The 19,632-nt window shown below is 38.4% G+C and overlaps 1 protein-coding gene across 1 annotated transcript in view; it reads left to right on the top strand.

The window, feature by feature from the left end:
* The first annotated feature begins 1,716 nt into the window (after nt 1-1,716).
* Nucleotides 1,717-19,632, top strand: part of FHL5 (four and a half LIM domains 5) — a 29,140-nt gene continuing 11,224 nt past the window's right edge. The window contains exons 1-2 of the mRNA XM_013949008.2: nt 1,717-1,793; nt 17,635-17,816. Of these exons, the coding sequence (XP_013804462.1) occupies nt 17,658-17,816 (159 nt within the window). The 5' untranslated portion in view covers nt 1,717-1,793; nt 17,635-17,657. The remainder of the gene's footprint in view (nt 1,794-17,634; nt 17,817-19,632) is intronic.

Below are 19,632 nucleotides of genomic sequence, written 5' to 3'. Positions count from 1 at the left end.
AAATGTGTCTTATATTAACAAAGTTATCTCTAATATGCACTTCAGAAAATTTTGGAAAAGTCTTTCAAATTTAAGGAAGATAATATACTAGAGCAATACTAGATAATATACTAAGGAAGATAATATACTATATCTGTATCTTTAGTCCCCTCTCTGGAAAGAACATATTGTATTAGAACTTTAAGTGTCATGAACTCTTGACAGATCCATTTGGATAATATTTTTGGCTTGTTTTCACTTGTCAGCTTCAAAAGATACTTGGTTAAGAACTGTGCTTTCAGATTTTTCTGTTTGGAAGTAAAGGCAAGAGGAAGCTATTCCTGATTCTCATTCTGGATTCAGATTCAAATATGTCTGTTGTCCTGTCTTCTCAATCTGCAATATCTCAGGCTTGAAAAATCAGCAAAGTGCTTGGTCTAAATAGAGCTAATGGTTCAGATAACAAATAGGAGGAAAAAATTCAATATAGTTTGTATAGAGGAAAATAAGTGTCTGCAGAGATTTAATAAACCAATCAGCCACAACTAGAGATGATGAATTCTCGGCAATAACAATCAAATGATTATAGTCTTAATTGCAAGACATTACCTAGACACAGATAAGCTCCAGAACGCGTTTTCCAGATAGGGCAATTTTATCGAAGGCTTCACATGACATAGTACTTATTTAAACTGTTTAAATGTTTACTTGGCTGTGATAAAAAACAGTTTCCACCCACTTGACATTATAGACTAAATTACTCGGATATATTGGCTCTTAGTGGTGGAAAAATCTGCCTGGAGGTCAGCAGTGGTTTAAACCACAACCAGCCATCCTTCTTCTCAGTCTGCTTAACTTCAGCCTGCAACTTGTTCAAATGAACACAATATCCTTACTTCCAGCTAAAATTGGTTAAAGGTCTGCACAGAGTCCTATGCAAAGTATAAGCTCTTCTGCGTGCTTTGTGTGTGCCATAGGCTGTGTGTGGAAGTTAGCTGGCCCCTCTTCTGTCCAAACACACAGGAGGAGATGACTGCAATTCAGTCTCGGCCAGAACTGAGGAAAACTGGGAGAGGACCTACAAGAGGCCAGTAGTACCTCATGGGTGAAATACAATATGAACAGCTTCCTGTGTGCTGCAAGAGGGGCAAACCTTCCAGCCCGCCAATTGCATTAGTAGTACCAGAGGAGCTCTTCTGGGTCCCCCAAAATCTTTCCTTAAATTGGAGAAAAGCTTCTCCCTATACCCCCCACTCATCTCCAGTATGTGACACTCAGACATTAGTCATGAGGATTTTTCTGTTTCTTTCCTAAATTACAAATCCAAAGCAGGTCTTTTGGACACCCTTTGGTCCATGCACAATCAATCTGAGGATGAACGATGACCCATCTCCCCCTCCTGCCCACCCCCCACCTTGTACTAAACTGTTTGGGGTTTGAGGGGAGGGATTCTTTAGGGGGGGTTGTTTTTTTCAACAGAAGTGCCTTTTGCCTTTTGACAACTGTCTGAAATATGCTCCTTTAAGAACCTCCTACGTGGTATGTATTTGTAATTTGTAAACACAAGATGTCAAAGAATGGTTTGACTCAGTGGTGAGGCAGCCAGCTATTTGCATGTCATGAGGTCTAAGGGAAACAAACTGACCCTCAGCCTTCCTCCAGGCAGCCAAATTCTGATGGGACCTTCAAATAGCTCTGGCAAAGTGTTCTGTTTCTTTTGGACTTACTGAATGCTTGTTTCTGCGAAGACGTCCAATTATTTCTTCCTTTATTTTGCTACACAAGTTTCCAGGAGAAGCAGCTTGAAACCAAGTGTGAGTATTGAGTATTTCCATTTCTCCTTTTTGTGATGTTTAAATGTGGTAGTGTAGCAGGTAACTAATTGAGTATTTTAAGCACTTAAGCAGGAGCTTTTTTCTTCACATGCAAAACTGCTAATTCCCATGGCTACAGTTTCTTTAAATTATTTGCAGAATTCCACACTTATATTAAATTTTTTAGTTTTGTGTGTCAAAGAGATGCTACATTTTCTCAGATGCAGTTGTTTTCTTTTTATTCATTATCACTAATTAATCTAGGGGAAGATTGTTTGAGTCTGGGATTTCTTTTTCCCTATGTAATGATATGAGGATTAATATTGTTTACTCCAAAACACAAGCCATCAAAATATATATGCTATTTCCTGTGACATTCAAATCATCATTTTTTTTCTCATGGCAAGCTTTCATAGCTATTTGATATTGAAAGAAAACTCTCTAAACAATGTCTTTTCTGATATGGTAAGTCACTAGTGTCTAGTACAGTTAATTTCACTGCCTAGCATGGATTGTTCTTGCTTTTTCTTTGAAGCCAAAGCAGTTTCCAAGCTGGTGTTTATAGCAAAATTTTGCCTTGTTATCAAATCAAGTATCATTTCAAGATTCTGCCTCCATAAGATATTTTGTCATATCTTTTATCTATCACATTTTTAGGATCCTGCTCTTGGTTTGGGGTTTGAAAGGATGAAAGTAGAATTGAAAGGATGAACCTCTGTTCACTAAAATTGTTCTAGAAATGTGTACCTATATGGCAGAATTTAAAAAGTATGCGTAACAGGGTGGAAATAGTCTAAAATTTAAAGTCTATATATGTAAATTGCATTGATACCTGATTTCTTAAAGGCAATCTTCCTGAGAATAAGGTTAAAATTAAACTTGGATTAAACTATCAAATACAATTTATATTTCAATAATATAATTTTTTTTAAATACCATTTTTTTTCTTAACTTTCTCTAGTTTCAAAAGATCTTTATAGGTACTGGAACTTGACACAAAATCTCTTATATTTAAAGAAAAGTTTCAGATGTCTGTCTTATTTGTGTCCAATATTTTCACCCATATTTTTCTTCTGTTTGTGTCATGAGTTGACATTTCTAGAGTACTTTAACAGAACAGGCTGTAACAGAATTAATATACTAATGTTATAACACGTTGCTGATGGTCTTGCCATGTAATTTATTGCAGTGTCACAAAAGTCACTCTGATTTAAAGTTGCATAATTGGTAGGTACTTAAGATGACATATTAACCTTCTTGTAATACAAGAGCAAAATGAAATCAGAAGCTGTTTGAAAGAGTTCCTGATCAATTATGACATAGAGTGTCTGAAGGTTATTTGCAGGCAGTCATATTTTAGGAAATGTATGTGTTTGGTTGACATGATAACACATAAGTTCTGTGGGCCATATACAAATAAGCCCAGCTTTCTTTTCATCATTTTTTTTCATGTCTGAGTGTTACTTATCAAAAAAATAAATTTAAAAAAAGTTGAAATCTATTAGGATTGCCTAACCATGGATAGACAGGAAGAAATCTAAAATCTCAACCAGCAGGCTTCTAAATGTCAAACCTAAAATCAGAGGGTGAAATTCTGACCCTGTTCAAGTGAAAATCCCTCCCGTTGACTAAACCAGACCTGGATTCTGCTCAAGCCTTTAGATCACCTAAAGCCTAACTTTTTCTGTATGTTTCCCTGCCAGTTAACTGTAGGATGATGTCTTATGTTTAATTCCAGGATGTTCTTAAAATTAACAATTTCCAGTTCAGCTTTCCTATTAAAATTTCTAGAGCCCCGAAGTTTGGAAATGGGAATGATGAAATGCTGCTCTTATTCCAAGTGTGCTCCTACAGTGGAATTCACTTTGCTGAGAGCAGGGCGAGCGGTTCTGTTTAGGAAGCTGTGAACTCATTTCATATGTTTATATTTTCCTATGAAATGGGTACCATTTCATAGAATTACATAGACATTTCTACAGAAACACTAAACTGATGTATTAAAAATAAGTTAATAATATTAAAACCCTACAACATGAAATTTTGCAGCAGAGATACTATGAGGGGCAGGACTTCACAACAGCTAGCTAATCTCCCTTTGTTCTCTCTTCAATAATAGCTAAATTACATTTCTACTATGAATCACCCTCAAGAGGAATTTATCTCTCTCCTTTAACTATAAAGAGCGCGTTAGTGAATTAACCTCAGTAGACTTAAGTTAGTTTTTGTGAATAGCCCCTGTTTGTCTCTGATATTGCACAGTATACATCAACTATCCCTTCTCCTGGTTTTCTTTTCTTAGACTGTTTTCTTTGATTCTGCTTCATTACTTTCACATTAGTAGGTCACTTTCTTCTCAACCAGAGTTGTCTTGAGCTTGAACTTGTTCTAGGTATATAAAGACTAGTAAATTCTGCACATTTTGAAATATTATGAATAGTGGATCTGAATGGGCTTCCCTTGTTCACTGCTGGCCTCACACTTATTTACTTTTATAAACCAGAATAATATTCATTTCTCTATAACCTGTCTTTATGCATAGATAACAGAATTGATAGAAAGAATCAGAGCATAAAAAGAATTAGAGACAGAGCATAGCATAAATTAGTGACAGAACACACGCAGAGGAGACCTGAATTTAGTTCAAAGTGACCTTCAAAGTTCAAAGGCTGGTTGTTCTTGTGCCTCAGTTCCCCATCTGTAAAACCGGGTTTATTAAACTGAGGAGAAAAAAATGAATTCAAAACCGCATTATCCAAGACTGACTGGAGACAGCCCAGGTTCACTGGAAAATCCTTAATGATTAGGAACTGTCTCAACTGCTGCGGCCTTAAGAGGTTTAACACAAAACTGGACAAACTTCCCTCAGAATGTCTTGGGTAAGTATTAGTCATAACCCCAGAGTCATTAAGGGCGATTGTAAAGTTCGCAACTGGAGCATTTTATTGCTTCAGCTAATTTTAGTAGTGCTTTCTTTCCAGCAGTGCTTCAGTTGGAAGTTGTCCACTGGGCAACCTTCACAACCTGCAGTACTTGTAACTCTCCGTTGCCATGTCCATGACTGCAGTCTGATGAACAAAATCCTCTAAAGGCAAAGGCATAACAACTGCATGCTTCTCTTCCCACTCCTCCAGGTTTGCTCTCTGACCTTGGGCTAATCAGTTATTTTATTTTGACAGGCATTAACCTTTCCTGTAGACAAGTAACTCTCAACTGTGTTTCAGGATTACTTTATTATTGTTAGAAAAGTTGCTTGAGATCTTAGAAAGGAAGGCTGTATAAATACCTCAGAGTATTAAGCTACAAGTCTGTTTATCAGGAGCCCAGTCTTCCTCAAGTGAGCTCCCCAAGCTAATAATTCAGCAACATCCATATTCATTTATGTATTATAACATGAAAAATTGTGCCATCATTTGAGTTCTTTGAATAGCTGGGTTTGTTTTCTATTTGCATGCAAAAAAAAAATAGAGAAAATCTTTCATGTTGAACAGATCTTCTAATTGTGAAAGTTTGTTTAGTTTGGTGCTCCAAAATGGAGGAGCATTGAGAAACATTTCAAATTAAAAGCACGGAACACTTTCTTATTTAAAATGCAGTAGCAGAATTCTTAGATTTCTGTTTAATTGCTTGCTTTTGCTTTTTCCTGAAAACATTTACCAAATTTAATATAAATTAGCAAAAAGGACTTGAACTGTATTTTTATCTTAACATAGTTTCTGCTGTTGCTTACCACTTTCCTCCCACTCAGACAAATCTCATCCCACAGCTAATTAGAGTTATGGGCTCTGAGGGTCACCCCTTACTAAAAGTGGTCAATTCCATTCTAGACTTGCCAGAGTAATTCCTTTCCATTGCTAAGTGTCAGGGTTCACGTTATCACTTGAATAGATTTCATTGGTACCCAATATCCTTGAATTATATTATCTGTTTTTAAAACAATCCTAAATGTAAGAAAGGCATTTCTTCATTATCACTTAAGTGATGATTTTTTTAACCTTTATGATTTGTCAGAATTAAATGTTGCCTGTTTTGGGTGTTCAGATAATCTTTAGCCTTAATTTTCTGTCCATCAGAACAGGGCAATCACACACTGAACCCAGCTTTTGGATAATATGTATTTATAATCATAGAAAGAATTCCACTTTGAAAGTAATATAGTGCCAAAACCCGAAAAACAACCTTTTCACATGCCAGGATATTACAAAAATCCCAGCAGAGCAGTAATTGAAGGGTCAGTAACCTCGCCTCACAATAAAGTAAGACAGAATACTGAGAGCTATTCATTTCAGTGTCTAATTTTAATTCATAGCCACTTTTAGGAAGATAGACTATGTTAAAATAGTAAGAAGCATGTTTAAGGTCTGGTACCAAGATTTTAAGAATTAAGGGAAAAGTTGAGATACCCAGTCACGTAATTGTTCTGAAGACCTTATCACCCAAGGCAGGCCCAACAGAAAAAGAGGAGAAGTAAAAGAGGCACAGAGATTTCAAGTGACTTGGCAAAAGTCATATAGCAAGTCTCTGGCAGGACATGAGAAGAACCCAGAGCTGAGTCTAAGGACCAGTCGATGTTGCTACTCACACAACATGAGGAGTGAAGCTAAAACAGAGTCAACGCAATGATATATTTTGTCTTGTGGGGAAATAGGACATTATTTACTCACCTGTTTGGGACAAGAAAAATCTTCAGTTAAGATTTTTATTCAATGAAAATGCTGATGCACAAAAGCTTATGTTAAAAAAATCAATTTTTTCTACACCCAGTCCTAGCAACACTCCCTTATTTTCCTTCTCTGCTAAAGGAGGAACAAAAGTAAAAGATCTCCATTCCTGCCTTTCCTCCCATCAACCTCTCCTAAATGGGTTTATGGCCTTCAAAAGTCATCTAGTGAGCTCTCTTCTAGAATTGAGTTTTTACATTCAGAGTCATATATCTGTTTGCTATGTTGGAATGAAATGTGCTGGATTACTATCAACAGTGAAAACAGGTCATCTGTCATGAATAAGTGTGTATGTCTGAATATTTTACCTTTTTTTCCCAGCCCAAAGAGCAGCAGCCTGCCCTTGATGCGTCTGCGTAGTTAAACTAGTAAGGTATTCCAGCCTTATAGTACATTTAAAACAAATGTAGGACAAAGGATGAAAGCAAAATATCATCCTGCCATAATTCCATCTATTTAGTGAAATGCACATATGGCCAAATTGTACCAGTTTGTTTCGACAACCTTGATGCAAATGTTGAGACTTGGTAACTGAATTGTGCCTAGTGCTTTCCCAATAAGTATGAGTTCACCAACCCTAACATGCAGAGTTAAAATCTTCATTTCTAAACCAGCAATTACTAAACTGCCTGATATGACATCCATGCATTGAGTGATATTATTCAGCTGCATTAACTTACATACACATGTAAGTGTTTCTGGCATCATGGTCCAAGAGAAGAGGAAGCACATGTTTTGTTTCCTCCTAAGTGTTACATGAACAAGTTATATAAGACTACTTAAGATCATCCACAGTGTATTTTCATGGCGGCTGGCTGTTTGGTATTCTCCTGAAAACCTTTTTTGCCCTCAGTCTCGGTTATATTCTATAAGCGATTACTATTGTAAATGCAGGAGAATACAAAGAGCGTGACATCTTTCAGGATTTCTCCAATGGAATAGACCTTCACTGGTTTACCTGCCTAGCAGATACATATGCATGTATATATATTTTATTAAGACTGTGTTGTTATTGAATCTTTGTATTCCAAAGAGGTAGCAGTTGTAGAGGATAATTGCAGCTAGTTCTGCTAGCAATGCCTACTGAGCTACTTGTCAGTAGAAATCCAGAATACATAGGCAGTCCTTGCTTTGGCATCAGGCTACTGTGGGCTCTACTCAATACTCTGTACAGCATTTCTTAGACTATACAAAGCAGTGACTTCCCAGACTGATTCCTGTGGCCACAAATTGTCTGCAGAACTGTTGTCTGTGTTTTTCATGTAAAGCTTGGTAAAAAGGTAGCAAGTGATGGATGGAGCCCTACAAGCAACAGAGCTGACTGTTCGTTGGGCCTAAAAATCTGAATACCCGGGATCAGGGAGAACTGAGGTAGGGATCTTACATACCAATACTCCTTACATCAGCCTTTTTTTTTTCCTAAGCTGTAATGCCACCTAGCTAGTGACAAGCTTTGAACAGGTTTGAGATCAGAAACCTTTAGATTTGGTTCATTTTGATAAGGTTTCATATTGTTATTAAAGTGCTGCAGCTGGGTTTATTTTTTCCTCAGAAAACTAGGTCAGGTTGGCACAGTACAGTTAGGAGAGAAAAGTAAAAGTCTGTGCTGCTGCAGGAGATGCTGTATTACCACTTGGGGGTATTATGTTTGGTTTGGTGTTGTGGGGGGTGTTTTTAACTGGGTAATGAAAGTCCTTTCCAATTTTAGCTTGCTATAAAGCATATATGCTGCTGCTGCTCATCTTTTTCTTACTGCTCATTTTATTTCTTAAAGCAGTTCTAAAGTAGGTCACAGGCTTTTAAAGAACCCAGGTAGAAAAAGTTGTATTACACAGTGGGTTGTTGTTATTTTTTTAATAGGATTTTAATTCACGTAGTGTACGCATTCTCAAGAAACATGGTACTCTTCATCCTCCTTTCTCTGCCTGAAATAAAATGTAAGGGTGGGAGAAATCCAGTCTCTGCAGCTGGAGGCATATAATAAAGGCATAGCCTATTTTTTATTAAGATCTTAAAGCTTGCAGTCAGCATCAATGTTGCGTATTGAAGCTCTGTTAGCTCTTGTTAGTGGTAAGGCTGTTTTGTTTCATGGCCTTTAAGCACCTTACTCCTCACTGTATCTGAGACATCATTTCCCATTGCTTTTGTTTTCCCCGAGAAAGCTTTCCGTACTGAAGGCAAGCTTGTTTCTCTATCAGGGAGATGTGTTCTTGCCCAGTGGTGTTAGTGTCTTGCTAAGATGCTGCTGTTTTCTTGGTGGACTTTTGTGCAGCTGTGCAGGCATGTTGGCCTCTCCTGGGGTCATCAGTGCCTTGTACAAAGGAGATCCAGGAGGAGGATTTTTGATATGCAGATGCTGTCATAGCAGAGATCTTAGTGCTGCCCTGATCTGCACGCTGAGGATGAATTCATGGGCCAAACTCTCAGATCAGGACTTCACCACATCTTCATTTTTAACTTCCGTTTTCCTTTTATTTAAGCACTTTTAAGTATTTTCCATGATTAGGGGATTGTAGGTGAGGGTGGAGGCAGGAAAGGGGGCAGGAGGAAGCCAGGCAGAAGGGGAAGAAGTAGTTGGGGGAAAATTTCTGTTCGTCACCAAAGTTCAGCTGTGGCCTCAGAAATCAATCTCATCTTGAACAAATCAGCCCAGAATTATTAATGTCTCTTTTCCTCTTTTGAAAATATGTAGTACTTTCTAGGGCTTAGTTTGATAGCAGTAAAAAATACATTAATATTTCCATGCAAGTACAATATGTTATTCTCTGCCTTCCCACCATTTTAATTGAGGCAACTGTATCCCAGCATAAACATCCTTTTGCTAATGATCTCAAAATGAGATGATTCTTTAACTCAGAATCCCGTCCTTTTTCCTAGACTAAAATGTATAGCTAGTTAGAAAATTGCTTCTCTCAATGAACATTTTAACTATATATCAAAAACAAAACTTAGTTTTTTACTAAAACAGTTTTCTGTCAAAAATTTAAGATCTATTTTTAGACTAACGTTTTTCTTTGGTTGCGCTTTTGTGAGTCCTACTTTTCTAAAGCATAATGACATTTTTCCCTGGAGTTTTGTTTATTCAAAAATGTTTTTGATTAAAATACATCAAAATTTTAAAACTAAAACTGCTAAAGTAGTTTGGATCAAGCTTATGCAAAACTCCTTTTCTTCCGAGAACACCCTGATGCAGTAACTTCTTTTAATTTATATTAGTTTTGGAAGCTTATAAATCCTCATGTTTCAGAGCATGAATCTAATCCCCTAAATGGGATTAGGAAACTTTCCTCATGAGCAGGTTGTCTCCTAGGCTTCTTGTGCAGGGTTCCTTTCACCTTCCTTAAGATGGTTTTGCCTGCTGAACTGAAATGATATGTACAACTATAGTCATGTTCCTTCACACAGTCTTTAAATCATTGCTAAATCATTTTTAGATCTGCTTTCCCTCCTGAGTTCTGGTCAGGAGTATATTTAGTGTAGACTGTCAGTGCCCAAAACACATTTTTATTCCTCATTGTTCCATATACGGCAACGCTGAGCAATGGAGCAAAGCGCTGCCTGCGCTTCCTTCCAAGCCAAGTCACCAGAATAGTCAAGATTACTGAAGGCATCCGAACCTGCATATCTCTTCTGTAGCCTCATCTGTGACAATTAGCACCAGCTTAAAATTCAGTATTATCAATGAAGAAAAGGAGTTTTAACTTGCACCAACCTGCAACAACAGCAGAAACAAAATATTCTTTATTGGGGAAAGCCACATAGCACAGATAAGCCAGAAACTCCTTTCCATCAAAAAGGCCTCAGCTTCTGGGCAGTAGTCATATCTAAATCAGGCTGGTTGACAAAGGACATGTGGATGATACTTCACCCTCCATGACAATGCAGAAAATATTGTCAGTGGAACTGGCATTCTCTCTTAATTTCACACATGGCTGGGACTTGAGATTGTTGGAAGTGATTTTTCCCTGTGGAAATGCTGACTCTGCTGAAACTGTTCTGTTCTTTGACAGAAATTGGCTAAAATCACTAGTTTCCTTTGCTTTTTCCTCCTGTAACCAGATTTGCGCACTTTCACTGAATGTACTTTCACTGAGAAGGATTTAGAGACCATGTTTACCAGACATTAAGTATCAGGAAACATTGAAATTAATGATAATGAATCTCCTCATTGTTTACGTATTTTTGAAAAATCTCACCTCTTGCTTATCTTTGAAAATATCTTTCAAAATCTGTGCTTTGTTGGACTCTCTCCAGCAGCTCCATGTCTCTCGTGCTGGGGAGCCCAGAACTGGGCCCAGCACTCCAGGTGTGGCCTCACCGGGGCTGAGCAGAGGGGGAGAATCATCTCCCTCGACCTGTTGGCAGTGCTCTTCCTAACGCAGCCCAGGAGGCTGTTGGCCGCCTTTGCTGCCAGGGCACATTGCTGGCTCACGGTCAACTCAGTGTTCACTGGGACCCCCAAGGCCTTTTCTGCCAAGCTGCTTTCCAGCAGGTCAACCCCCAACCTGTACTGGTGCATGGGGCTATTCCTCCCCAGGGGCAGGACCCTGCACTTGCCTTTGTTGAACTTCATGAGGTTCCTCTCTGCCCACCTCTCCAGCCTGTCCAGGTCTCTTTGAATGGCAGCACAGCCCTCTGGGATATCTGCCGCTCCTCCCAGTTTTGTATCGTCAGCAAACTTGCTGAGGGTGCACTCTGTCCTTCATCCAGGTCATTGATGAAGAAGTTAAATGGTCTTGGCCCCAGTATCGGCCCCTGGGGAAATCACTGGTGACAATACTTTAAATTCCTTCAGAATTCTACCTGGCATTCACCAATGATTTCTCAGCCATGTCTTAGGCCTATGACTGCTTCACTTTCAGGACCTGATGCGTTTTTGAACTTGGGCACCTGAAGCTAGTCCATTTAAAACAGCCTAAATGTCTTTTAGGTATTTAACTCATCAGCTAATTCAGGTGTAGTTTTTCACATGGGACTTTTGTGCCAGATGTAATCCTCAAACCTGTGAAATAGCTAAAAGTATATAATATGACAGAGAATACTGATAGGTTTTTACATGAAAAGGTACACCAGCGCAGGAGTGATATATTTCATAGGTTCATTTGGTTCTATAAATCTGACAGTAATCATAAAGTAATATGAGCTCTGTAATGAACATGTTAGGAGGAGGATATTCTGGCTGCTCCAGAATATGTAAAAAACGGTAAAAGATGCAGGTAAGAATGACTTGAGAAAAATAAAAGCAATGATCTAAGTCTTAGCATTAACCCTATTTTTTTCTTGTACTGCTGCTGTTGAAGATATTGACAGCACCCAGGAATCAGAACAGATGAAAAGGGTTCATGGTTCTGGGTAATAAATAGTTTGGGAGAGACCTGAATCGATCCAGAACACTCCACAGACTGTTCATCTATGCTTAAATACTGAACAGCAATACTGATGATCAGCCAAGCTTTTTGTGTGCAGAATAAGAGTGTCAATTCTGATTGGAAACTGTGCATCAGTGTAATATTTTTATTAAATAATCAATTACAGTCCCTGACTCTCACATGCTGATTAGTTTAAAAATTTCCAGCAAGTCATCTGGATTTAATTCTGTACCCAGTCAGCAACTTTTCTGGCTCCTTCTTCTGAAAAACAGCTTTCAGCTGTTACATGTGATATGCTTATTTCTGACCTCTAATTTCTCTGTACAGTGGATTTACTGTGATGGTAGTTCTTGAGCTTCAATAGTAAAACTCACAATATTCATTAGGAGAGGTATACATTAATTTAAATATTGCCAGCTAAATCCCTCAGTATGACCTCGGTAGCAAGTGGACAAGCTAGATGCTGCTGGTGAAAGTTGTATAGATTAATTTAAAGGAAAAATCTAGATGGCCATAGAAGTAATGGGGCCAGGAGATTCCAGCTCACTCTGTAGTTAGTAAAGAGAGTTTGAGGGACATTTTGGCTAGTCAGGTCTTGTCTGCGGCAAGATTTCTGTATATCTGCACCACTGCAAACCCTTAGTACATGTATTTTCATCAGTTTGAAGTCTCAGCAAGTAGTAAATTATGTTGCACTGGGATAAAGGAAGTGAATTTAGATGATGACAACAATGTTTGAGTTTATGTGGAGTAAGCAAAGCTCACTGCGATACCAATTAAGGAGAAAGAGAATTCCTGGGATGCTAAATCCCCTATTTGAGCCAGAGCTGCTTCCCTTTTTACTCATAGTTGTAGGGTATGTAAACACAGTACAATGCAGTATGGTGCAGTTACCAGATCAACCCTTGTATGAGCTGCTTTGCCTAGACAGTCCACTAAAATGGTGTCACTTCTGGACCTTGAAGTGTTAAAATCATATTTTTATAGCCCAGTCTCAGTTAGCATGGCTGTCCTGGCTACTTAAAAACAGAACTTTATTAGTGAGAGCTCTGTACCCACCCAAATGTTTGCAAGGATATTGCCAGTGTTTTGAAAAAGCAGCAAATGCTCAAATGTCCTGTGTTTTTTGGTTTTTTCCCCCCCCTCCTTTGTTAGGTCTAGTCACAATAAAATACCAAATTTCTAGGGGATAGCAGGCCTCCAGAGGAAAAAAAGAAACTGTGATCTCTGAAATGAGAAAAATTTCCTTGCAGAGCATTCTTAGAAATTTTTATTTATAAAATAATGATACTGTTAGCTGTAGAATGCAGTTCTAACCTTGCGTTGCTAATGTATTTTGCAAATGTATTGGCGATGAATAGTTCAGCAGCTTTCACAAAAACAAAAGAATAGGGAAAAGGAAATCAGCAAATTTATGCAAATGAGCAAAACCATGTTCAGAGAAGAAAACATACTTAACTGAAAATAAACAACTGCCTGGGGTGGCTTACAGGGGTGTGTCCCTCATAATAGATTGATTTGTTTTTCTTCTCCTTCAGTGTTATTGCAATGATTTATTTTGCCATCATTTTTCTTTCATTATGCCTGTTTCAGAGTCTAATGGAGAGCCTTGTTCCATTTATCACATGTTCTTAAGGAAAAAGATGAGGTAGTTCATGGCAGGATTATTTAGATCAGGAAATAGTCCATGAGAATGCCATAAACCAAAAGATATATTTTTACATGTGCATATATGTATAATTGTGTACATATATATGTCTATTCATTCTGAGTGGAATTAATTTATCTGGGCTTTGTATATTTATATAATCTAAAGACGATCAACATACATTTATAGAAAATATCAAGATAATTTATTAAGAGAGATATTAAAATTCCAGCTGTGCTTTTTAAGCACAGTGAGAAAACAAGCATTCGTTTCCTGTTGGTTCCACATTTGTCAGGTTTGGACAGACTTCACAACCATTTTCTTACAGCTTTCTTCTCTGGAAGCCTTTTAGCACTTTACATCTTACAGGAAAGAATTTGACTCTAGAGCAAGTCCTCTCCTAATTTGTGTTAGCTGTGTTTCATCTTGCTCTGCTGGAACAGCAGGCAGAAAAAACAGCTCTGTGTTGCTTTATTTTCATCTGCCTCATAATTTATACCATGAGACTGCTGCATTCTCGAATCTGACCCCAGGGACATCAGTGCAATATCCTCACAGCCCTGGCAACATCCCTCTGCACCCTTTGGAGTGCTCTAACATCTACGAATCACACATCTGTGCCTACTATACACATTAAAATCAACTGTACTTTACCTTTGCTCCAATTTAGATAACAAAATAATCTTTTCCCAAGGAATGCAGAAGTCTGAGTGTTTCCCTTTGCCTAGGACACAAGCTAGCAGCTGGGATGCCAGAGTCAGCGTTTCATTCCATGAGAGCTAATAGCATCAGACCCCCAGAGATTTCCTAACTGACCTCCAAAACACGAAGTCCAGCTTCCAGAAAACTTAAAGTAAACATATTTCTCCAGAGATTAGGATCAAAGCACAAGAAAAATATTCTACTTAACTGCACGATGCTCGTGACATTATTTATTTACTGGGACAAGGGTAAGTGGTGCTGGGGGAGATGTGATTCGCTTATTTTGTTGTGTTGCCTAACGGTAAAAGTAGTTCACAAAGATTACCCAGATCTTTGCCAAGAAATTTGAAAAAAATCATTCTTTTTCATGCCATCTCTGCTTCATACCCAAACATGGTCTTATTTCATCATGGCCAAACTCTGAACACTTCTTATGAAAAAGAGCCTTGTAGAACCCAAGTGCTTTACTAAAGCAGCAGGTTCAAGGGTCCCCCCCCACCCTTGACCCTGGTCCGGTGGATCCTCACTTTTAAAGTTCTCCAGCAGCTGTTCTTGGCTGTAAAACAGGAGTAATAGCACTTTATTCCCACATAGGTTTTTAGGAGAACTGTATTAAAGATTCCGAAGTTGCTGGGTATTGTAATAGCGTGTCTCATATGAGCACATAACCCAGACTTTCTGGAACGGATTGGCCTGGGGGGGAAAAAAAAAAAAGTGAACTACTTTCTGAAGAAAAATGTTGGGAATGCAGAGTTTTCTTTTCAATAGCTTAATAGCTTATTGCCATTCACTAAAATGAACAAACAGAGATGCATCTGCAGGCATCTGAAGCTATTTGCTGGTGAGCTTTGTGCTAAAAAAGCCACTGTAAGTATACACAAATAAGTTCTTCATGCATGCTCTGTTAGTATTTTTCTGTAGCTACTGTTATGCTGCAACGGAACTTTTGGGGGAAGCTGAGGTCTTGGTTCAGCAGGGAGGAAATCAGAAAGGTAGTCTAATCAGGGTTATCCTCAGAGGCTGTTTAAAACTATAATGCCCACAAAAAGAGGAATGAAAATTCCTCTGAAATCCAGTTTCAAGCCTCTCCTATGACCTTGAATATGGAGCCCAGTCAGCCACAAACGTTCCTTCTTGACTATCTCCCTAACCACCAATTTATACTGCTTTCTCATTGTAGAAGAAAATGAACAAAAGTTAACCTTGATATTAGTGATGACTGTGTAGCACTCCTGCGCTGAATTCCTGCGCTATGCATGTCTTTTTTATATGTCACGTCATGTAAAAATACAGCCTGATGGATGTCATTTTGTTAGACATGGATGTCATTTTGTTAGACATGGGTTCATTCTTTGCACATTCAAATCCCTGATACTGAGGAGATGGAAGTCCAGATTCAAGCACTATTATCCCAAGGATAGGACATAAAATGCATTTGTAATATTTTTAAGCAAGCACATGTTTCCCACTGATCTGAGTTGCAGATTATTTGACTTCTTTACTGCACTCTGTCTTGGCTAGCACAAAGATTTAGGGCAATCAGAAAAATAGTAAATCAATTCAACCCAAAAGAATTTCAATTTACAGAAATAAAAAGTTTTACATAGCTTGTGCCAAATGATCACTACTTTTGGTCTAAGATAAGCAACCTAGCCTCTCTACCTGCCCCTTTTTCACAGTGTTACTACAACCGCTCCAGGAACAGATTAAAAACTCTTAGCCTTAAGCATTTGTGCTAGTGGAAACCTGCAGTAATTGTTCTTTCCCATAGTTTAAACTATCATTTTGGATTACATCTTAGGGTTCACAGAGTAAAAACCCAGAAAAAGACAAAATATCTCTTTAAAATTGTCCTGTGGTTATGCGATAGGCAGTTAATGTATAAAAATAAGTATTTGAGTGAGTACTTTTAAATGGGCTAAATGTAAGCTCTGTTATGATAAGTGCTCCCTCAAACCTTGTTCCTCATATGCTTCTCTTCTTTATTCTCATTCTTTGCATCTGGTTGAGATAAACTGACTTGCACCATTTTTCAAAGTGCAAAGATTTCAGCTGAGCAGGCACTGATCTGTAAATATTTTAAGAGACCTTCAGCAGTTTTCTTAAATCTTCTAAATTTATGATTTCTGGCACTGATTGCAGTGATTAATTTGATGACTTTAATGAAGATTGCAATCCGATGAGTCCAGCAGATGTTTCTGGGTTCACTTCACTGGGAACTTTCTCGATTCTTCTTCCTCCATTCCCAGGAACCAAGACCCAATTTTAGCAAAGTACTGATGAGCGAACCAGCAACAGCAAGGCTGAAATAAGTCTCCATCTCCACGGTCCTTAAAATGTTCAGCATTGCATACATATAAGCAGCTGAAGTTTGGATGCTTATCCAAGCCTCTTTAGCCTGGAAAAATGAAGGATGGGAAACATACAATTGGCTCTCAATAGATTTGTGGTATTTCCTGCACAGAAATATCATCTCTCTCGCAGTATTTTGGCACTGCCAAGATGGAACCTGGCAAAAAAGCAATCATCTTTTGCAGTGACAACAAAAGGGAAAATTGCTTTGAGTTTGGATTTTTTAAGTTTATTTCTCTTTACATTTTGCTCTTCCACTATCCAGGACTGTTTGCATCACTTTACATTGCCACCAAATGTTAGCGCTACAACTGAGATTATCATGCAAAAGCCAACTATGTAACTTGGAGTCCCTTGTCTTCCTCCAGTTTATTCAGGTAGAGGTGGGGGTTTTTTGAAAAGGAAGGAATGAGTAGAAAGACAGGAATGGCAAGGGAAAGCCAGGAACCCACTAAAAAGTGCTTGACACTTCTCTTTGTCCTTTCATTTCTACTCTTTGATTTTTAATGTCCATTATATGGACATTATATGTCCACTATAATCTCCATTCCCTGACTTCTGGATAAGCTTTTCCTCACAGTCCAGTACATAATGCTCACACTGATATATTTCAGTAACTCGTGCATAGAGAATGTGAAGACAACTTCGTTTTCAGGTACCAAACTCTCAGTGTAAGTACCACTGGACTAAGCTGAAGCAACCTTCTTACTCCCCATTATGTAATTAAGCAACCTTCTTGCTCCCCATTATGTAGTTAACACAATACATAGTATATGTTGTTTAAGACTACTCATTATATGCTATACTATCATAAATCCTACTACCATTGTTAAGGACTACCATTATATATATATTATATATTAGATGTTAAAGACTACCACTGTGTGTTAAGACTACCATTTCATTATGGAACAGCCCTGCATTAAAAATTCGGTGTTCTGCAAATATCAAGAAACACCTGTTCTAACTTTAATCGGTAAAGCAACATTTTTTTATTATTTGGGCAAGGAAATTGTCATCCACTGAATTACATGATTTTTCCATTTTTCCAGATCACAGGTAGAACCCCACCAGAATGACTAGTAATCACACAGACTGTCATTACTGCCTGCAGTCTCTTTGTGGAAGGAAATATGCATTAAGAGAGGAAAATGCTTATTGTGTTACATGTTACGACAGCTTATTTGCCAACTCCTGTGAAGAGTGCAAGCAACCTATTGAGTGTGATTCCAAGGTAAGGATGTAGCTTTGTCTTGCTGCTGCTTGTTAAATTACAGACAAATCCTATCTATCTCTTTAATGACAGGTTCTGTATCAGGTCCTCCGCATATCCCTGTGCTGGTGAAGAGACCCAAGCACAGCCATTGCGCTGTTGTGCACCCATGCACAGCAGGGAGGAACATTCAGTGCTGACTTGAGACAGGAAAGCTCAGGGCCAAACACTAGGGAAATCTACACTTACGTGCACCTGATAAACACAAATATAGGGTGAGAACCATATAGCAGTTTTGGTTTACATGCTGGATTCCATCCTTCACCTCCACTTACTTCCTAGCTGCAAAGACCGCACAATGCTTGAGATGTAGCAGGGCTGCTGATACACCATGGAAAAACTAGAATTATTTAATTCATATCCATAGTACTTCTAAGTATTTCTGGTGGGAAATGGCACTTATCAAGGTTTATATACCTGGTCAGGTGTGAGACAGAGGACTTCAAGCACATGCTTCCAGTATTTGGCATTTATTACATACTAATCTGCTTGAGAATACAGAGAAATTAGGATTTACCTAAATCCTGTGATTGTCAGAGATCAGTGGCTTACATTCAAGCCCTGGCACGATTCCCACACAACGTATTTCCTACGCTTATTTGCCTCAGGGGCCCCTGGATTCTCTAAGTGTACTTTAATAAGTAAGTCTACTTCAACACATCTCCCATCTCCCAATTGCTAGATCAGAAAGTTTTCATTAAGCTTGTTATATTCTTTGAATTTCATTCAGTGACGTACATGGATGTGTTTTTGAAGTCTGCCTGTTATGTCCCCCATTATATTAAAAAACCTATGGGTTAGAGGAATTTTCTGGCCTACGGAAAATCCACGCTTGAATGTTTTACCTAAGTTCAACCAAGTATTCCTACTCGTTCACATGTTCGATACCCTAACTGCTAGGCCTGAGGGGGCTCTGAATTGACTCTCCTTCTGTCTCTCTGTGCGCTGTCCTCTGCACTTTAATGTAGTTAAATGTTCTTGAGTGAAAGCCAAGGAAACAGACTGATCTGTCCTGTGTTGAGGACATGCATTTGGATATGGGAGATCTGGATTCAAGGTCAGATAGGTCCAGATTCAAGGTTAGAAACACCACACCTTGTGGAGAGGTAAATTGGAATCCGTATTCTTTTTTACCCTCTTTATCATACAGAAGGCTTGTCTTAGCACTGGATCTCAAGAAAGGATTTCCTGGTGAAAATCATGAGTGGAAATAAGCACCTCCCTGTGGCCCAGAGTTAGGTAGTTAGATATTTCTGAAGTGCCAAGGTATCATTCCCCTCTCCGCTAGCACTTGCCATTTCCAGTGGCTGCACTGCACAGCTTCCCTGGAGGGCAAGCACATACTGTGGATCCCCCTGAATACCTGCCATTGAAAACTGATGTGTGGTGATTAGGTCCTAAATAGACAATATATCTGCGGTCTCTGGTTGTTCCCCAGCTGCAGGTGTGGAGTGATATGTTTCACTGAGCAGAGGGATTCTAACCCCTTCTTTACATTGCCATCCTGCTTTTTGGGGGGTTTTTTGTTTTTTTGTTTTTTTTTCCTTTGGAGGGTGGTTCTTGCAACAGCAGAAAAGAAATTATAGAAAGTTTTGATTTGTTTAATTTTCTCTTTACTGTCCTGCATAGTTGTAACTTTTCTTTTTGCTTCTCTGTTGGTAATTCAGTGGATTAGGTTGAATGAAACTTTAGAAATTGAGAAATGTCCACTGAAAATGATTTTAACTATATTGTATAATTTACTTCTACTGCAGGTATTCACATACAGAAGACAAGC

Source organism: Apteryx mantelli, chromosome 3 (genome assembly GCF_036417845.1).
Source record: "Apteryx mantelli isolate bAptMan1 chromosome 3, bAptMan1.hap1, whole genome shotgun sequence".
Lineage (NCBI taxonomy): Eukaryota > Metazoa > Chordata > Aves > Apterygiformes > Apterygidae > Apteryx > Apteryx mantelli.
This window is presented reverse-complemented; position numbering and strand designations above follow the sequence as displayed.